Raw genomic sequence first — 19,848 nt, 5'->3', positions numbered from 1 at the left:
ACCACAAACATTCAGTCAGAGCTACAAGGGAATTGTGTAGGTCAAATATATATTCATAAGAAAGGGCCGACCAAAATCTAACTGGGCTCTGAGTCATCTTTGTTTGGTCATTTAAACTATTAGCAAGTGGTGCAAATGATTTAAGTGGACAGAAATTCAAATAAACCAGCAACGACATCTAGTTGAACTAGGAATGAAAACTAGGTAATCATGGGAGAATGCACAATAGGAATAAGCAAAACATGCAACACAGCAACCTCAGAAGAATAAAAAATAAATATACGGTAACATAGCAAAATTAAATTTCAAAATATCACAGCAAGCTTAATTAAAACCAAATAAACACAGCAAATGTAAAATTAAAACACGCAAATTACTCACAAAATAACCCACACATATCAGTTTTTATATGTACATCTATATATATGTATATACTATATATATATAGATGTGAAAATTGAAGTGGCTTGAACAAACTATTATGCAAATAAAGGAATAAAGAGGAATAAAGGGCCTTTTGTTAAGATCTCTCAAACTGTAGGAGGAGCTTGTTATGCTACATTTCATATTTTGTCAGGGTTGACTAAACAAAGTAAATATCTAATCTATAAGTTAGAAATTACAGTAGTCATTTAAAAATCTGTAACCCCCGGCACCCTGGCTGCACTGTATTAAAAAATCTCCATCTCCTAAAAGTGACATATCCAGACACCATCAAAACTAAACATTAAGTATTTACATGGTCATTTCCATAGAGGAGAATATTATTTTGCATTTGATTCAAAGTGGTCAGACCAGTTGAGCTCCTACAGAAGGCAGGTGCTCCTGAGCAACCTCTGGCACACTCCCCAGTCAACAAACCGCCTCATAGTTAGGCTCAAAGGTATGTGCTTTCTTAAGAATGAGGACGATAAACTTGTTTGTCAGGAGACAGATTACCAAGTAAGGAGGAAACAGACTACCCACTGTTCACAAACCCCATAGACGTCGATTACTAGAACACACACAAAAAAACAGACAAATTAACCCATTTTTGTACTTGTGGACTTTAACCCTTATGACTCCGTAAGAATAAAGACAGACAAACAGGAAGTTCCAGGATAAGGTGACGCTTCATCAGAAACAGGATCATGAAAAGAGAGTGAAGGGAGAAAGAGAGGTGAGAGAGAAAAGAGGTGGGGCATATTCTGAGTCAGAAGAGCGACATGTTCCGTGGCGCACATTTCTTATGAGTCATTAACTCGCTAGTTTCTTGTTGGAGCTGCAAGGAGTTTGACAGACTGTGGAAATATTAATCTCATTTATCATGGACTTCTAAACAAAGTAAGTAAGAGATATTTAAACAAGATAACTTTCCTGATTTGATTTCAAGTGTTAAACTCACATTGACTCGTTACTTATTTCTTTTTTTGTTTTTCCCAATCACATAGATTATTTGCTGGAATTTTCTATATGAGTTTTAAGTGGATAAATGGCCTTAGATGGATAACTTGTAAACTTAATAAGTGACAAAGTTTTAGTCGTAGAACACATAGGTTTTCTGTTCAATATATTGCTGTGTGTGTTCAAGAAAAATAAACAAAGTAGCCTAATATGTGTCTCTTTATTCTTTCTCAGATTGTAAACAGAGTTGAAACCCAGGACACGGCCTCAGTCTGTTTGTCTCGGTTCACTGCTTCCATAGCAACTTCTGCCAGGACTATTGCAAGTTAATTTATTACAAAAAAAAACCCCAAAAACATCACAAGGAGAGCAACAGTGCACCTGCCAGACTAGGCTGCTGGAAAACAGTCTGTACAGAAAGATGCTGTAGGCCTCATATATGGAGCTCTGATGCAAAATGTTTCTTTTCAAATCTTCCCTCTGGTGCATCGTCTTCAGCCTGTGTTCGTCAGCCTGCGGCTTGGAGTTCATAAAATATGACAGGGATGCAGTTATTTGCCAACAGGTATTTTGTGAAGTAGCGCTTGGATGACAGTCAAGATGACACTTTTTAATTTCCTTTTACTGTCGACATAGCTGCCTTCGACTTTTAATTTCCCTTGTCACAGATAAACTGTTTCATTAAAAAAGTAATCAAAAACTGATAGCGAGATATAACCATCTGCTAGCATGTTGTCCTACAGCAGTGTTATTAACAGAACAAACAAAATTTGCTGTCTGTTTAGTTTTATTGACTAAACATACATCTCTTCCTCTCAATTGTCTCTTTTCAAGGCATTTTCTGACTGCACCATCAGAAACGGTCTTTATGAACAAAAGGACAACCATGTTCAGTTTGAAGCATCTTTCAAGCTCTGCTGTAAGGCCGAAAGAAACTGTGCACTTTGTCTTGTGCTAGAGGCAGAAATCCGCAACATCCCTATGGATAAAGATGTGGAAAACGACAACCACTCTGGCACTGATGAGGAAGATGACAATGAGGACACAACACTTGAGAGATGTAAGGTTTTATTTAACCCCTTTGCTATGATCTGCAACATCTGCAAACATGTTGCAGATCATGCAACATGTTTGCATGATCTGCAAACATGTTCAATTTGCCCTTGAGTAACAATAATATACCAATCTCTATTCTTGGATTAAAATAACAATAATAATAATTGCTTTTTTTTATTTCACAACAACTCGATAAGAAAGGGTTAACTTAGATTGCAATGTGCCAAATGCTTTTAAGGTTGGCTACAAGTTTTAAACACATCAAAAGAACCTTTTTCAGTAACATTTTATTTGACGGGTTGTGAATAAGACATGTCAAGACAGTCATAAACATGACATAACAACCTGTCATGAACATGAGTAAGTCTTCATGAATATTTATGACTGTTGTCATAAAGTGTCATTCGGTAAATCATGACACTTTTAATACAAAGTTGACATTATTCAAAATGTTTTTGTTATGACAACTTGTCATTAATCAAGAAATCATGACCTGACATAAATTTGTTATAAACGTCTTACTGATTAAACTTTAAGCAGATCAACATACAATACAGGCAGAAATATAGCTAAGTTAACTAATCAACACACAGTACAACAATACAACAGTACAACAATGTTAAAAATGGATAAACAGGTAAATTAAAAACATAAAAATTATTTAAAACCGAGATGGTCTCGGTCTGGGACTGTGGTGGTTTGAGAATGAAATTACTACGAAATTATTAACAGGCCTACATGGCATTCTGAGGACGTAATATAATAATTTCAATCAGGTGAACTGGAACAGAGACAAATCTGAACATGAGGGACATCATGGAGAACCACTGACACGTCTTGTAAAAGTTAATTAGTAATATCTTCCACTTTTATTGTAAGAGATCTGCAACGACAAGCAGTCAGTAAATCATTAAAAGAAACTGGTAATTGTCATTTCCAGTGAGGCAATTTTCAGCTAATTGTCAAAGACAACACCTAAGGTGTAAGATGACTATTTTTGAGATCAGTTCTGGAGTCAAGTGGCATGCAAAACATTTGCTGATTGCAAACTGGATTTTTCAAATCCAGGTGGCAACCAGTCAAATAATCAAGTATAATTATAATATTTACATTTGGATAGAGACAAAGTTGATGACTCTCAGAGAGTTTAAATCTGGTTTTCAAAGAGAAATTACATAAAATGGGCCCTCTCTATGTGTCAACTCTGAAATTGAGTAAATTGATGTTTGAAAATGATAGATCAGAATGATTGAGTTACAATCAGCAAATAAAAAAAAGATAACTTTACTTTTGTTCTTAATATTCATTTTCCACATATTAGACAAACAAAAGAAAAACAAAAAGCAGAAGTTGTTTTTTGAGATATCAGTTGTTTCACTGCTGTCTCAGTCCTTTCATTGCCTCACCTTCGCTGTGGTTTTTCTGTTGCAATAGCTTCTGTGATGGCATGTTACCATGATCCAGCCAGTACCATACCCAGATGCAAGAAGGTGGAGTTTACAGTTAATTACACCACTCTTGCTCACCAGAACAGTAGCAAGGTACTGTAAATTTCCACGCAGTTTGTACGGCTGAAGAGTTTAAACTTAAGCACCTCGTTCACAGATTTTTTGTACATGTGTGATCTTGACAGATAACCATTGTGATCACAGACGAGTTTCATTTCGGAAGCCAAATAACCGTTTACCCCAACATACGACTTGATGCACCTTCGGAACAGAATGGTACAGTGTAAAACACTTAATACTTTATTTTATTATGATTTCAGTTTATGTCAAAATGTAAGCTGAAATAAACAGTTAGTATGTAGCAATACTTATGAGGGCATTGTTTCACCACCAAGTTTCAATTGCATAACAAGGAACCGGATGATTTCCTTTGAGCAACAGGTCAAAACATGTTCAGCAATATGATACACGTTTCTCTTTGTCCACAGTGTGTTCCCAGGAATCCTTCCAGCAACACATACCCATGTGTCCAGGTAAACAAAACAGAAAAATCAAACATTAACTGAAATTAAGTTTTTATTTTTTGTACAACATATACAGTATACAGCTTTGGAGAAAAATGAAGAGACCATGTACTGAACCCCATTGAAAACCTCATGGTTGTTCCCCCAAATATTGATTTCTGAACTCTTCCTGAGTTAAAACATTAGTATTGTTCTAAATTAATATTAATTGGTTTTCTTTGCATTATTTAAGGTCTGAAAGCTCTGCATCTTTTTCGTTATTTTGACCATTTCTCATATTCTGTAAATGAATCCAAAATCTTTTGCTTGTAATTTCAGACATGTTGTCGGTAGTTCATAGAATTAAATAATAATGTTAATTTTACTCAAACATTTACCTATAAAGAGTGAATTCAGAGAAACTGATCATTTTAAGAGGCCTCTTAATTTTTTTCCAGAGCATGTTTGAAAACATGACAATATTTTATTTTCAATGTTTCAGTGCCAAAGTTCCACATCGATCCAGTTTTCAAGGAAAATTATGTTGAGCTGAAGATTGTGGGCAACAATTCCCGTCCCTCACTCTGCATCAAATACGAGGAGAACGGACGCTGTCTGGTTAGTGTTACCTTTATGAATGGGTTCAGTTACAGGATGGGATTGGGACTATATGTGTAAAGTCTTAAGGAAAAATTGTCAAAGTAATGTTTAGGAAATATTAGTAATAATATATCCAAAACATAAAAATAATCAGATTTATTCATTCATAATTCATTGAGGCTTGTTGAACAAAAAGCAGAATAACAAAGCTGAAGTACATTTTAGACATTTTAACCAAAGCAATTAGAAAAAATAATTACTTTGGTTATTATTTGGTTTTCAGTTTTGTGCTTAGTGTCAATTCTGATAAACATGTTGTTTTTGAAGACTAAACTTTTCAACCTTTTCACATTTTGTCATTTTGTTCAATTTTTTGATATTAGACCAAAACAAAGTAGGACATGACATGACTATGACATGGAAGAAAAAACAGAATATATATATATATATATATATATATATATATATATATATATATATATATATATATATATATATATATATATATATATATTTTTTTTTTTTTTTTTTTTTTTTTACAAATATCCTCTGAAAAGACTCTAGAGCATCTGTCTACTACTAGGTGTAATCTAGACTTGAAAGCTCAGGTACTGTCAAACTGGATGGACAGCTTCTGTGTTGATTTGTTTTAAGTCCCCCAAATGCTGTGTGAATAATATGAATAGTAGCAAAAATGAATCAGCAAATTCAACGTTTGGTGTAGCCTAGACTACAATACCGGCTCTCATTAACACTGTGATGTTGTTTATTTCTGTTCCTGAATAGAGTCTGGCCCAGACCACCATCCCCATTCATTCTGTGGCACCTTGCACGTGCATACAGGTTCTCTTATTATTTTGTCTAAACCATGAGATATCAATAGTTACTCTTGTTTTTACTAATTTAATGACATGCTTTGGTGTATTTGTGATCTTTAGGTATGGGATAAAGATGATGAGGGAGCTGTGCGTTCTCAATTATGCCACTTTGACAAAATAGGTAACATTGTCTCTTTGAAATGTTTCTCATCCTTTTCACAACATTAAGCAGAGGAGGGTAAATCATCTGTAACAATGTCTTTTTTTGTCAGTTAAAGGATCGCCACCTCCTTTACAACACTTAATGTCGAAAAACGTCTCGGTGAATGTGCGCCTGAGCAAAATGGGTGACAGAAACACAGTGCTTTTATGGAACCTTACTGCCCCCTGCAGGCTGGATGGTGAAGTGTCGCTTTGTCTCAAACCGAGCAGCAGCGAAAATCTTGCTGGTGTGAGCAACTGGAAACAAAACAGTATGGGACTTTGGGTAAGAACAGCATTAAGGACATGAACAGTGTTGTATTTCTTTGTCTTTCTTTAAAAAGCAAAATATATCATCACCAGTTTTTGGCCTAATTAAGTTATTTTTTTCTCCTGTATCATTCTTGCTCATTTCTTATTTGAATTCATTAAATACTTTTAGTGCTTAAATTTGTACAAAATTCTAACAATAACATTGCAAATATCATGAGCGCCATTAGTTGCATGCCTTCTGGAAATTCAAATCTGAAATAACTAGTGATATTGTAAACAAAGCTCTGGAACATTGTCAAATGCAAAGTATGACTAATACTTTACTTTTGTGTACCCTTCAGGTAAAACAAGGAGCATTTGAAAACGTTGATGAAAGCATTTCCCAGTGTGTGATGGTAAATATTTACACAAGCCCTCCAGTCAAATATCTGCATAAAGCAAACATGCTCAGTTAGCTGTGTTTAATAACTCAACTATTTTTAATTATTTGTGAAGGTGAAAATAAACAGAACACATCAGGAATTTGGTCCATTTTGCACGTCTGACAGTAAGTTTGAAAAGTTTAGCTGCTAATTCTGGTAGCAGGATGGTGTTTCTTTTCTTTCTTTTACAATTCAGCCACAACGTTTTTTATTTGAAAATTTTGTAAAAACGTTATTTTTGAACCTGTTTCTATTGCAGCTAGCAGATGGCGCTGGACTCTCCTGATTGTCGGTGTTTTGCTGGTTGGTTGTCTGACAGCATTAATGATTCATTTCCTGCGTGATTATGTGAAGAGTAAGTTTTATTTTTTATATTTTATTTAAACCTTCCAGGATTTCTCTTTAGAAGCTTGAATTACCAAAACAAATTAACTTCTTGAGGTCATTCTTTTTTCTTTTTTTTTAAATGCACATGCTTAAAAATCAATTTGAAGAAATACGCACAAAAAAGAAAGTGCATAGTCCAACTTACCCACAGTATAATTTATAACTTTATGATAAAGCATTGAGTGTTTGTGTTGGAATTTGCCCCCAGCACATCTGTCAAAAGCTCCTTTCATTTGCCCTATAAACCACGCCATGTTTATTAGATTTTAAAACCTCTTTGCGTCATACTTTTTGAAGCATCAAATATAAGAAATATAGATATTCAATCAGCAGCTCTGCTAAATCTTCAAGTATATTTATCTTATTTACTCTGACTTTTGCAGAATGGGTGTGGAGCTGGCGGCACGGTGGATTCGTAAGGAGTAAGTGTTTTTTGTTTTTTTTCTATGTAAAATCCTTTTGTTAATAATCATGCAGCACATCTCTGAATTTAGTTTTCTTTTTCTCTCTAGTTGGCAGGAAGGGCCATGTAGTTCTGCTGAGCCCCCCAGATTTGGATGACACTGTTTCAGAGTCAGTTTGTCTGCTGGGTTCCCAGCTCTGTAGCCAGGGCTTCAGTGTGTCTGTGGATCAGTGGTGCAGGAAGGATCAATGCACAATGGGACCTCTGCCATGGCTCTACTCCCAACTCCAGAAGCTGGACAACATGGGTGGTCGGGTTTTGCTGGTTCTCACCCAGAAAGCCTTAGAAAAAACTGAAGAGTGGACCCTCTTGAACAACAACGGAGAAGGAAGGGATCAGCAACAGATGAAGTCACCTTATTCTGATCTATTTACGGCCTCATTGTTCATCATTCAGGCCCACAAGAGGCTGGGCAGGGTGGCCGAGCGCTTTGTTCTGGTGAAAATCGACTCCCACCAAACACAGAGTCACAGCAGCGACGGGAGACTTCCAGAGCTGCTTCAAGGGCTTCCTCTGTTTCTGCTTCCCTCTCAGAGCCAGTCGCTCACAGCTGAACTGATTGTAGAAGAGGCAGAAACGACAAGGATAAGCTGGAGGAGGAATATCTGAAGCAAGTGGAGGTTATCAAAACCATTTTGTTAAAACACCGTGGATGAATTTACAAAAAGACGTCATATAAAAAATACTGCTGCAGAATCAACATGAAGGATATGCTTATCTGGACTGAACAGTCTTTGGTTTGTAAAGAAGTAGTCCTGAATTTTGAAAGTGAGGTTCTGGTGCCAGGTTTTAGGCAGTTATCTTAGATATCTTAGAGTTGCATCAGACAACTATTTTGGGTTCTTTATTTAGTATAAAGCCAGGTTAGTTTGTTCTATTGACCAAATCTAAAGACTTGATTGACAGAGACCAAATCCATTACAGAATTTGGCCATCTTAAAAGAACTAAAATCTTTAAACCACTAGATCAATTTAGGTTATTTCTGCTTCATGAATCTTTTAAATTGTCCTCATTTTGAACTGGCCTGTTATTTATAGAGAAGGTGATGGTTATCTAACCAGGAAGTGAAGGTTGTAGGTAGTGTGCCTTAAATGATGTTCCTGTGTGAAGTTAGTACAGAGAAAAAAACTAAACACATTTTTTTCAGTCAAAGTAGATTCTTAATTGTGTAAAAAGTGAAATGTGTAAACATTTAAGTACTTAAACAGCTATAGTACTATTACTTTTAGTCTACTTTTATAGATGACAGCTACTCTGACTGAAAATGCTTTCATGTTCCAGTTTTTGTACTTTTCACACAAGATGGTCATTGGTGGCACACTGTCTCTTACCTTCACTTTCTGTGTAATTAAAAACCAGCTTTTGTGTAAATAACCCACCAATGCAAACGGTCTAAGCCTAACAAAATAGCGTTCCCTCAAAATGTTATGACACTTTGAGATTACATTTGTTGCAGGATGGTGTGCTTTGCTACTGGCCCTTCTTTAAGGGGCTTGCTTCATCCTCCAGTACCAACTATTTTGGATTTATACTAAATTGACTACTACGATTTTCTACAAGTATAATAACTGCTTACAACCTTTTCACAGAACCTCATTTCAAATACACAACCAGTGCTACAATAATGTTATAATGTAATATTCTTTCTTTAAAGAAAGACTGTGTTTTGGTCTTCTCTCAGTCCTTTGCTGAAAATCTGAAATATGCTCCTGAAGCAGGTGACGTGCAGCGTCATGAATAAATCTGAAGGGCAATAAGCACATAAATATGTAGACAGGTAAATTGTAATTTATGGCTTCTATTTTTATTGTAAATAAATTGTAAATAGGGATGTTTTTTTTACTCATCTATGAATACTAGCTTCAAAGCTATAATATAACCTAATTGTAAATTTTTCAAATTGTAAATAATAATCAAATTATTATTATGTAATATAATAGAAACAGTCTTTATTGTCCCGCAAAGGGGAAATTGCAGTGTTTACACAAAAAGTTCTTAAAGTGTTTAAAACGATATATAAAGATTGATAATAATAATAATAATAATGACACACTGTACAAGACTATAACAGAAAGCTTCACGTCTTTTAACTTAAACAAAATAAAACTACTGGTCATGGCGCAGTATATGAGCCAGTCACACTTAGCTAAAAATAAACTTGCGACCTAAAAGCGCTTAACCAGTTGCAGAGGATCTTATTGGTTCAGAGCAGTGTCAGTTTCAGGGATGCGTTTGTGAAGAGTTTTTATGACGATCCGGGAGGGCGGTGTTAGGAGATATAAGTGATAACAACGAGCCCCGCTCCCTTCGGTGGTTTGGATGTGATTCGCAGTCAAATAGTCAGAGTAGCAAGTCAAAAGCGTCTCGTTTGGATTGTGTGCTTGACTTGTGTAACGAGGAGGTAAAAAGACGCTCTGTTGTGCTTAAAGTGTTTTCTTAAATTCACTTTCTGTTGACTGTGTGTGTTGTTTAGATATCAGTTTGGCAGAAAGTTAATATTTGTCTTTATTTTGAGATTTTAATTGTAGGCACTGGTTTTTTATTTATATATTTCATGCAATTTCTGAAAAGCCAAAGGCAATTGTGTTATATTGCGCAACTCTATTGTTTACAAGTACTGTTATAAATACTATTGCTGTATTGAAGATCTATTTCTTAAATAAAAAAGGGGAGCCCGGAATGTCTAGAAGTATTTAAATGTCTTACTCCGTGTTGGTGCTGATGGAAGTCATGTATTTTAAAATCTACAATCAAAAAGACAGTACAACTTCTGGCCAGACATTACAGTAGTATTCAATAAATTAAAATATTATTGGAAATTGAACATTTTTTCAAGAACTCAAATTGCTAATACATGTAGCTAATGATAGACTCATATTTTCAAGCCTTTGTTTCTGTTTGTTATGATGATTTTTCTGATTAAAGCTAATATAAACATGACACTTAGGATTTGAATAATTACACCAGACCAGTAAAATAAAGAGTGAAGGTTATTTTAAGACAGTACTTTTAATCTGACAAACAGCGTGTCAAATATGCACATCTCTGGGTAAAAGCAGGACATCAAACATAAACACATTTTTGTTTCTATGTCGCTCAGTTTAAAAAAAAAAATTCTACCTTCATAGATTGTCCAATTAGTCTTGCCGATATGTGTTATATATTATCACCCTACATAGTCTAAAAACAAAGAAGCCCATTGTGAGCTAGGCTACTTTGTACCCAAAATGTACTCGGTGGCTGGGTGGTAGGTTTGAGGGTTTTATGCTGAAATTGCCTAGACATGTACTTTATTTTTACATGACTGGATACACAACTTTGAAATGGAAAAATAACTACAGATGGAAAAAAATGCAGGAAAATGTTAACATTACTTTCCTCTAGAACACAGGTGTCAAACTCCAGTCCTCGAGGGCCACTGTCCTACAGTTTTTAAATGTGCCACAGGTACAAAACACTGGAATGAAATGGCTTAATTACCTCCTCCTTGTGTAGATCACGTCTCCAGAGCTTTGCTAATGACCTAATTATTCTAGTTTGACACCCCTGCTCTAAAATAAATGTGAACATCAAGTATAATACAAAAATTGCCACATGATCCTACATGAACCTTGACATTTTGACAGGCGTTTGCTTACTTTTGACATTGTTTGTGTTCTGCTGTCCACTTGATGGAGATGTAATCAGTCCAGGATGTCAGGGCCTTTCTCCTAATAACAGATGTTACACTGACAGGTTTATCTCTTGCTCAGATGGAAGAGAAGTGGCTACAGAGAACGCTGCTGCCAGCTGTGTGGCTGTGCAGCGTGCTGGCTGCTCATCAGGTCAACAGCTGCCCGCATGCTTGTAGCAAATGTTTAGGACAAGAAAATGACCTTTGCAAAGAGTGCAAGCCTGGATGGGCTCGCTATAATTTCACATGTGTAGGTAATACATACCAAGCTTTTTGTATAAATATGAGCATCATTTCTTTTACAGTATCTGTCAACACCTCAGGTGGTTAAGCGTCTTTCTGTTTTGGTCGGTTTCAGACATCGATGAGTGTGGCACTGAGCTGGGTTCCTGCTCTCCAAACAGTTACTGCTTCAATATAGAAGGCTCCTTTGAGTGCAGAGGTCAGTTCTTTATCAGGATTTATTTTATTTACTGAATGGGTGCAAGTATCCATTCAGCAAATTAGAATATCAGTCAGATATAGAACTTTATGTTTTTAGTGACACATATTGTATACAGGGTGGGCCATAAGTTTCCATACATAGAAAAAAAATGTATATTGGACAACGGTTTTTTTTAATATAATGTGCTCTATATGATTACCATTGTTTTGAATACACATATTAATATGTGGACCACTTCATGGTTGATCTGCAACATTTCCAGTTTTCTGAAACTTGCAAATATATTTTGCGACAGTGTTGTGTGTGACGCTCGTTCCATGTTTTCTGTTAAAGTTTTGTGAGAGTGCAGCATGTTAGTAATTATTTTTAAAAACAAATGTTTTGAATATCTGCTAAAGGTTACTTTCAAAGGTAGTTTTATTCTGACAAGAGAGGTTAAATTACTCTAATTTACTGAAAATGAATATATGCCAAGAGTAGCCAACACATTTTTTTTTACTGCTTCTAAAGTCTTTACCTCAAAACTCATCCTATTAATTTATGTTTTAGAATGTCGTCACTCATTGACTGTGTTTGTAACCTCTCAGAATGCAGTGGGATGAAAGGTTTTTGTATTTCCAGGCTGTGATGTGGCCTGTGTTGGCTGTATGGGTGGTGGAGCAGCTCGCTGCAGAAAATGTGCTCCTGGGTACAAACTGATGGGCTCCAAGTGTTTAGGTCAGTGTGAATAACAGAAGTAACTGCCTCTGATAAATATGCAAAAATGCTCTGGAATCATACCTTCAATTCAAGTAGATTTATTCTTTGACAAAAAAACATGTTAATGAAAAGTCCCACAGTATGATATGATTACCATTCTTACAGTGCGCATGATGTGCTTTGCCACAGATTTGATGGTTCTAGTTGAAGGGGCAGTATTATTATTTGCCAGGCACAGCATGCCATTCGATAGCACAATCAAATAACTATGTTAACTTCAGTTGTTAAACTATGCTATATGTTTCAAATATGACTTAAAGAAATTTGACTTTGTAATTGAGTTTCTGTCACTTTAGAAGCTCTTGCTCTCTCTGAAACTCCTCCTTCAGGAAGTTATCACAACATCACATCTATATTAGCCTTTTAACAGCATTTCACTGAGAAGTGGCTCACATATGAGCTGAGCAGATGCACAGTTCCACCTAGTGTTTGCAAATGTTGCTGGCTAGTCTGAAGGAGCTGAGAGGGGGATGTCTAGGGAGGGCTGCTCTGAGAGGCAGACGCTTGGAAACTGAAGCTCCAAAAAGGAGCGGCACTAGGTCCACTCAGGCATTTTGCACAGCTGAATATTTGCCACGGGGGATTAAAGGATTTCTCAAACATGCATGAAATAATGAAAGCAGCACTCCAGGTATGTTTTTGATGAGGGAATCACATTGTAACATGACAGAAAGCTAAACAATGGTGATTTTACTGCCCCTTTAAAGTAGCATTTCACAAACTCCACAGTGTATGATTTTACTGAGTATTTTCCTGAGCTTTAAAAATGTGTTTACCCCCTTTTCCAGCATCCTCACGTGGAGTTTTAGCAAGATTAACGCAAAACCATGCAAATAAATGAGCAAAATGTTTTTGTTTGCTCAGATATAGACGAATGTGGTGACAGAGTACTTGCCTGTCATGGTCTGGACGAGATCTGTGTCAACACAGATGGCTCTTTCCGCTGTCAGTGTGCTGAGGGCTTCTTCAGGAAGGACAGTGTTTGTTTGAGGAAGCAGCTGCCCAGTGAGTCTAATGTTGATTTTTTTACGCTCAAACACTTGGGTTGACAGCAGAAAATGAAGCGTACAACTCTCTTTCTCTCCTGCAGATGCTCAAGAGAAAGGCCTCTTTGAGGATCTCCAAGACGATGAAGTGGAGGTGCTGCAGCAGATGTTTTTGGGGGTGTTGCTTTGTGCTTTGGCCACACTGGCAGCCAAAGGAGATCTGGTCTACACATCAATATTCATGGGAGCAGCAGCAGCCATGGCAGGTTACTGGCTCTCAGACAGGGGTGGTAGTGTCTTAAACAACATCCTAAAAGGGCGCTAATGCTCCAAATCGTTATAAAAAGGACACATTCAGCCTCAGATATGAAAATAAATCCATTTGGTTGAAACAACTGCTATATATTCTGGAAAACAAGCCACAGAAACACTTCAATGTTCTGATGAGCCTCATTAATCCGATTAAAAACACCTTTTGTAAACAAGCTTTAAGAAAACAGTTTTTAATTATTTCTGGATTAATGATTTCATTGGTCTAATGTAATATTGTATGTACTTGATTTATATAATGTGTTTCAGTTAGAGAATTTAGTTACTGAAATAAATGAAGTTTACAATAATATTGTTTATTTGAGATATACCCCTATATTATTGTACATAACTATTTACATTAAACATTTTTTATTTTGTATTCAAATCATCCTGAAGGCAGCATTCAGCTTCATGGTGTGTACATTTTTCAGAGATACATTCTTAAAATATACATTAGGTCTTTCACATCGATGAGATACTTTATGCGTTTTTAAATACACTCTGTGATGTGGTGTACTTGTCATTCACTAACTCACCCAGCACAATGACGCTTATGCCAGTGTTTGCAGGGTGACAGTGGTTTGAAGACATACTGTAGAAAATGGCTACTGGGCCAGTGATGTAAATGCACTATTCTGTTATTGCTGTATTTATAGAAATGTAAATCTTTTTTAACTCCATGGTTTGTAAAATAGTCTCTATGCAGCCATTGCTTTTGTGGGCAGCAATGGCTGCATACAAAATGAGGCACGCTGATTTTAAATCAGAGTATTAAATCACCAACAAAGACAGAAAGAAAGTCACCTTTATTTGATGGATATAAACAAGCTGGCCAACACTCAATAGTATTATTCTGATACAGCACAGACAATAGCAAACTGGGGCACTATGGACAGCCTCCTATTGTTAAAAAAAGCAAACAAACAAAACATTACATAGTATCCATGCGTCATTCGAAACTTGCCCACTTCTTTTCTTTAACGACTGGCTGATAAAGTTCTCTTTTTTTTAAATAAATTAGTCTCTTTTGCATTGATAACACTTACACACACTCTGTTATCTGCACTCACACACGCACGTTGCTCTCTTTTTCTGAATACATTTATACCAGCAACACCCCCACACCTGGAAAAAAAAAAAAAAACATGCTGCGCTCTCACAAAACTGCACAGGCTGTCTACTAAGGGGACACAGTAAGTGAGACACACATCACTCTCCAACACAACATCACACAGTCACAATGCACAATGCAGATGCAAGAAATGGATGAGGACTGATGCTGCACCAGCTCACGTTCACACCAGTGATCATTCAGCATGCTGGACACACATGGAGTTTTGTTCCTAGGTCTGTTACTGTACAGCTCAAAATATTTACCATTACAAATAGTACTGTCTCGAACTGGTATTCTTAAGTAAGCATAAATGATAAAAAAAAATAAAACTCAACTTAAATACAAAACTGAATGAATAAAAAAGTAAAAACTCGACATTTGCTTTGTTAAATAATAATAAAAAAAAATCTGCCATTGGTCACAGTGATTTGTTCAATCAAACAGTTTCATCAACGAAATAATAAAATAAAGACTATTGCAGCAAAGAAAGAAAAAATATGGTTGGCTTTTTGTAGTTCTTTTAAAGGCCTTAAAAATGACTGGTGAATCTACGCAGCTGCTTCTAGGCACGGATAAAGAATCGCCTGTTAGTCTTTAGTCTGAGCACAGGAAACAATCTCCCAATCTCCGGCTTCTCCTCAGCTTTCAATGATTATATTTTTAGATAATTTTTTTTTTTTTGACACGACAATAGAGCAATCACTGCATAGAGTACAGTAGATTATCCATACACCATCACCTTCAATTGGCACGTAATGTAAAAATCAGCATGCATGGGCACAATTAAAATGTTCCATGTTGTCTATCGTTTAAATAATGTATGCTATATCATGGTAGGAAAACTCCCTACTTCAAGTATTCAGTAGATAAGGACCTGAAAATGGAGGATTAGTACCCCCTGATGGTGAAGTGAGGATTTATGCTCCTCTGTCTGTTTGCGCTGTCTCTCTAACAATAAAAAAGGCCTTTATATCAAGATTTGTAAACAAAAACGAACAAACAACGTCTTGTACAACCTGTTGGTTTTTGTTCAATGGTGGGAGCTGCTTTAGTGGGAATGACACATGTAAAAAAAAATGAAGATTGGATCACCTTGGTTTGAGAAGATTTGGGTGAAATGGAGAGACATTTGTTTACAATAACCAACACTTGACACACAGACACCGGGAGGGTCGAGGAAGGAGGAGGGCATTAGTAACAGTCAGCTTCATTTTCTCATAATACTGTAACAACGTGATGGTTCTTCTACCTAAATCAGCTGTCACGGTCACACACACATCACCACTTCAGTTCACATGACGACAACAACAAATACACATAGGAGAAATGCATCCAGACAGAGTCACTGAAACCTCTCCTTGGAGGATATTGTGATAGTCTTCATTTACAAGTGCAAGCTTCTGCTTGCAGCAGAAGGAATCTCACTGCTACCTGTGAGAGCTACAAAACAAAATAAAAAATACTTTTCTCTGTTTAAAGTTGTCACCACAGGCTAAGTGGTCTTCAACTGAGTTGATTAAGTGTTAAAGACATAGTTAGGGATTTTTAAAAGTGGAATTCTGGGCGTTTGTTATCAGCAGTCGGAAGTTGCTTATATCCTTTTACAAATTACCGTTGTTTTTGTTTTCTATCATGTTAATGTTTTAGATCATTAATAAATCTCAATAACAAATAAAGGCAACTTTAATTTATACAAAATGCAGTTTTCAAATGATGATTTCATATACAAAGGCAAAAAAAGCTGTCCAAACAAATTAATAGGTATTGACAGACAAGTGAAAAAAAGACAACATACTTAAAATAAATAAAAGTGGCATCTCTATTTGAAAAACATTAGTACTGGTTCATGAAAACACCGTTTTAAAGACATCACATTCCCTGACATGATGTGAAAACTATTTAGTACTGAAGTTGTGAATATCCTTTTCCAAATGCCTCTTGCACAGGTATATTATCCTAATCTTTATTGTGTGTAACATTAATTTCAGTTTTACATAGAACATCCATAGAAAACTCATCTTATATCACATATAAAATAATGCAGCATAAAAAGATTAATAAAATAGCATTCACTTGAGCCACTTATTGGTTTTGCCTAAATTTCTTAAACAGTTTTTTTGTTTGTTTGCATTTTAACAAACATAATTGCAATGTCATCATTAATGAACCTCAGGGAAACAGAGCTCGCTGCATATATACCAAAAAACGTTCATGTAAGCTATTGTCCCATATCTACTATAAAAGCAATGTTAATGCAAAGATTGATAAGAAAGTGCACAGATTGATAAGAAAGTGCACATACTGCTGAAAGTTAATTTGAGAGAGCAGAACAGTTCTATGGAACTGGATCCAATCTGACCTGTTGTCATCTTGACTCTACAGTGGGAAATAATTTCCTTTCATCTAAACTGAAATTGTTCAGTAAACTACATTTGAAGCAAAATGTCCAACTGCTGATATAAATCCCACAGAACCCCTCCTCAAAAACTCTCAACTATCCCCTTAAAGGAATGTAATATTGGCATCTTTTCTAGACAGCTAGATAATTTTGGACACACTTTCCCATAAACTGCCGCTCTGAACTTTATTTAATATATTTTATGTTTTTTCTTTTTCTGGATTGGTCTGTATTTTCAGACAGGGAATGTTAAGTTGCTGAAGGGTTTTATCACAGCGTACAAATCTGAGGAAAATTTCATCCATCAGCACTTTTAAATAAAGTATCTCTGACCTCGAGCCAGTTAGAAAAATAACCATAAAGGAAAAAAAAAACCCATATACTATATCTTAATAGTTTTAAACATTTTTGATCACATATAGACACACTCTATAGATTTCTCTCTATATGTATAATATATGCATATCTATTTTTTGTGTACAGATTTTACGAGGCACAGGCCACCTTGTTGAGTAGGAGAAAACAAGTCACTATGTGTGGGGAGGTCACACAGGCTACTGCTGGAAGATTATGAAGGAGAGGGGAGAGGACTCACCGAGAAACTGGGGTGTCACTGGAACCACTTAGATCTGCAGAGAAAACGTCTACTTAGCGTCACAGTCTCTTCTGAGGCTAATGGCAGCCATAGATTTGGAGAAAATGTTTAATTGTTGTTCACAAAGGCTCCCCACCCCCAAATTTTAACCAGTATATATACAAAGCAGTCTTGTACTGTTGCTTATGAAGCCCATTGTGGGACCAAGTCCCTCTACTGTAAAAGGACTAAAAGATGCTCTGATTAGCTCTTCTGACACCATTTAGTTTGAGCACCAGCAGAAGCACCATTAGTGAAAGTTCCTGCCAACACAGAGGAGGTGCATAGTCACAGAAAATCAAAAGAATCTAATGAATATCTTCTGACCACTCTCTTGGCACCTCTGATTGGTCAAATACTATTAGAATTAATTCAAACATACATGGAAAAATAAAAATGCATTATCTCTATGTTGATATCTGCATAGACTGATTTTTCTTTTACTATCTCTGACTAAAATGAGGTAATGCGAAGAAAAAAAAATGCTGAGGAGAGCCACTACTTTGAGGCAAAAATGAGACCCCAAAACCAGAGGTTTGTGCAGCAAAGGAAACACTGCAGGAAAGTCACTCAAGGCGCTCCATAGGTGAACAAAAAGTGCTTCCTTGTGCCAACAAAAATGGCAACAGAAAACCTAAAGTGACTTAATTGTGTTGATGACATGCTAGTCAAGATAGACATCATAATAGGAAGAAATGCCTAACACGAGACCTTGAAGATAAATACAACTTGTCTGGATGTAAAAGATACCAGAAGACGCTCCGAGGGTTGTTAGAGATACGTGGAGGAGTCAGATGTCACTAGGTGAGTCAGGAGGGCAGTGAGGATGAGCGTCAGGCCTAGAAGCCAGTCAGAGCTTGACTTTAACAGTCAACAAGATAACAACCATTTTAAAACAAATGATGTGGTTTGATGAAAAAAAAACTTTACTGGCAGAATCATAAATTCTCTGTTATGAGGATGAAGAGGGGTTATTCAGCAGATGACAGACAGGTGAGGTGACTTCTGTGACACCTCTGCTGCAGGGTAACTGTGGTAGTCATGTCCGTTAAAGCAGCAATTTGTCTTCTGTGTCTCCCATCAGCGCATCATTTTAGATGATTTGTGAACACTGTGGAGGATGGTCTTCCTATTCACGCAAAGCGAAGCCCTCACCTCACCTTGTGAGGAACATAAAAACAAAGTATGATTGGAAATGTGATATTTATACTTACACAGCAAGATAAATAAGTACTGAACATGCCAATGTTCAAAGAAAATAAGATTTAGTCACTAAATTAAGTTGTGTGGGTTGAACACTGGGGAGTCACATGAAAGAAATGATTGCAAAGAAAGTCAAGAAATGGCTGAAAATGTACAGTAACCGTTCAATATCAGTGTAAATAATTCACAGCTGGTTTAGTCCTGCAAAGGGGTTTCTCATTACAAAGGTAACACAGCAGAAGCATTTCATACAGAGAAAAAGCAAGAAGATATCTTTAAACCTTTACAGCCACATTGTTACAAAATGCACTGATGCCATTAGAATTGGCCATATTTCTAAACTTCTGAATGTTTCAGCAAATACAATTATGATCATAATCCAGAAGTGGAAAAAACATAAGACACTGTCACAACATTTCTGACAAGGAGTCACTACAATAAACAGAACTGGAATTAGCAGAATAATTTGACTACAAGAAAACAAAAGGCAATGCACTAAGCCTAATGGTCTCTAAACACACTCACTGCACAACGCTCCACTGCTGAAAAAAAGCATAATGAGGCTTGTTTGAGGCTTGCTGCAGAGCATTTAGATTAGCCTGTGAAATACTTGGGTATTCTGGTCAGATGAGACCAAAATGCCTCATCTGACATTTTGTGTATGTCAAAATGTAACTCCTTGTGTATAGTAGCACAGGTTAAGTTTGACTGTCAGCACAGTCAGACATAGTTCAGAAGTCTATGTCTGAACTTAGTCTATGTCTAAGGT

The 19,848-nt window shown here is 36.3% G+C and overlaps 3 protein-coding genes across 8 annotated transcripts in view; 2 read left to right on the top strand and 1 right to left on the bottom strand.

Annotated features, from left to right (window-relative positions):
* Positions 1-1,024: 1,024 nt before the first annotated feature.
* LOC102236264 lies at positions 1,025-10,244 on the top strand. The gene is made up of 15 exons (XM_023325672.1): positions 1,025-1,323; positions 1,618-1,948; positions 2,218-2,443; positions 3,874-3,980; positions 4,073-4,163; positions 4,376-4,420; positions 4,893-5,008; positions 5,777-5,833; positions 5,929-5,989; positions 6,081-6,295; positions 6,624-6,677; positions 6,778-6,829; positions 6,964-7,059; positions 7,475-7,513; positions 7,604-10,244. Exons 2-15 carry the CDS (start codon positions 1,841-1,843, stop codon positions 8,161-8,163), a joined length of 1,827 nt encoding a protein of 608 aa, XP_023181440.1. The 5' UTR covers positions 1,025-1,323; positions 1,618-1,840; the 3' UTR covers positions 8,164-10,244.
* An 840-nt stretch (positions 10,245-11,084) lies between these two features.
* Positions 11,085-15,921, top strand: LOC106699871 (cysteine-rich with EGF-like domain protein 1). Its single transcript, XM_023324661.1, has 5 exons — positions 11,085-11,482; positions 11,587-11,670; positions 12,295-12,390; positions 13,297-13,437; positions 13,523-15,921. The coding sequence occupies exons 1-5, from the start codon at positions 11,308-11,310 to the stop codon at positions 13,741-13,743; spliced, it is 717 nt and encodes a 238-aa protein (XP_023180429.1). The 5' UTR covers positions 11,085-11,307; the 3' UTR covers positions 13,744-15,921.
* Positions 14,522-19,848, bottom strand: part of erc2 (ELKS/RAB6-interacting/CAST family member 2) — a 52,431-nt gene continuing 47,104 nt past the window's right edge. For all 6 annotated transcript variants that reach the window (XM_023324655.1, XM_023324659.1, XM_023324657.1 and 3 more), the window contains one exon: positions 14,522-19,036. The gene's annotated coding sequence lies outside the window, so the exon portion shown is untranslated. The remainder of the gene's footprint in view (positions 19,037-19,848) is intronic.

Source organism: Xiphophorus maculatus, chromosome 20 (genome assembly GCF_002775205.1).
Source record: "Xiphophorus maculatus strain JP 163 A chromosome 20, X_maculatus-5.0-male, whole genome shotgun sequence".
In the NCBI taxonomy this organism is placed as follows: Eukaryota; Metazoa; Chordata; class Actinopteri; order Cyprinodontiformes; family Poeciliidae; genus Xiphophorus; species Xiphophorus maculatus.
This window is presented reverse-complemented; position numbering and strand designations above follow the sequence as displayed.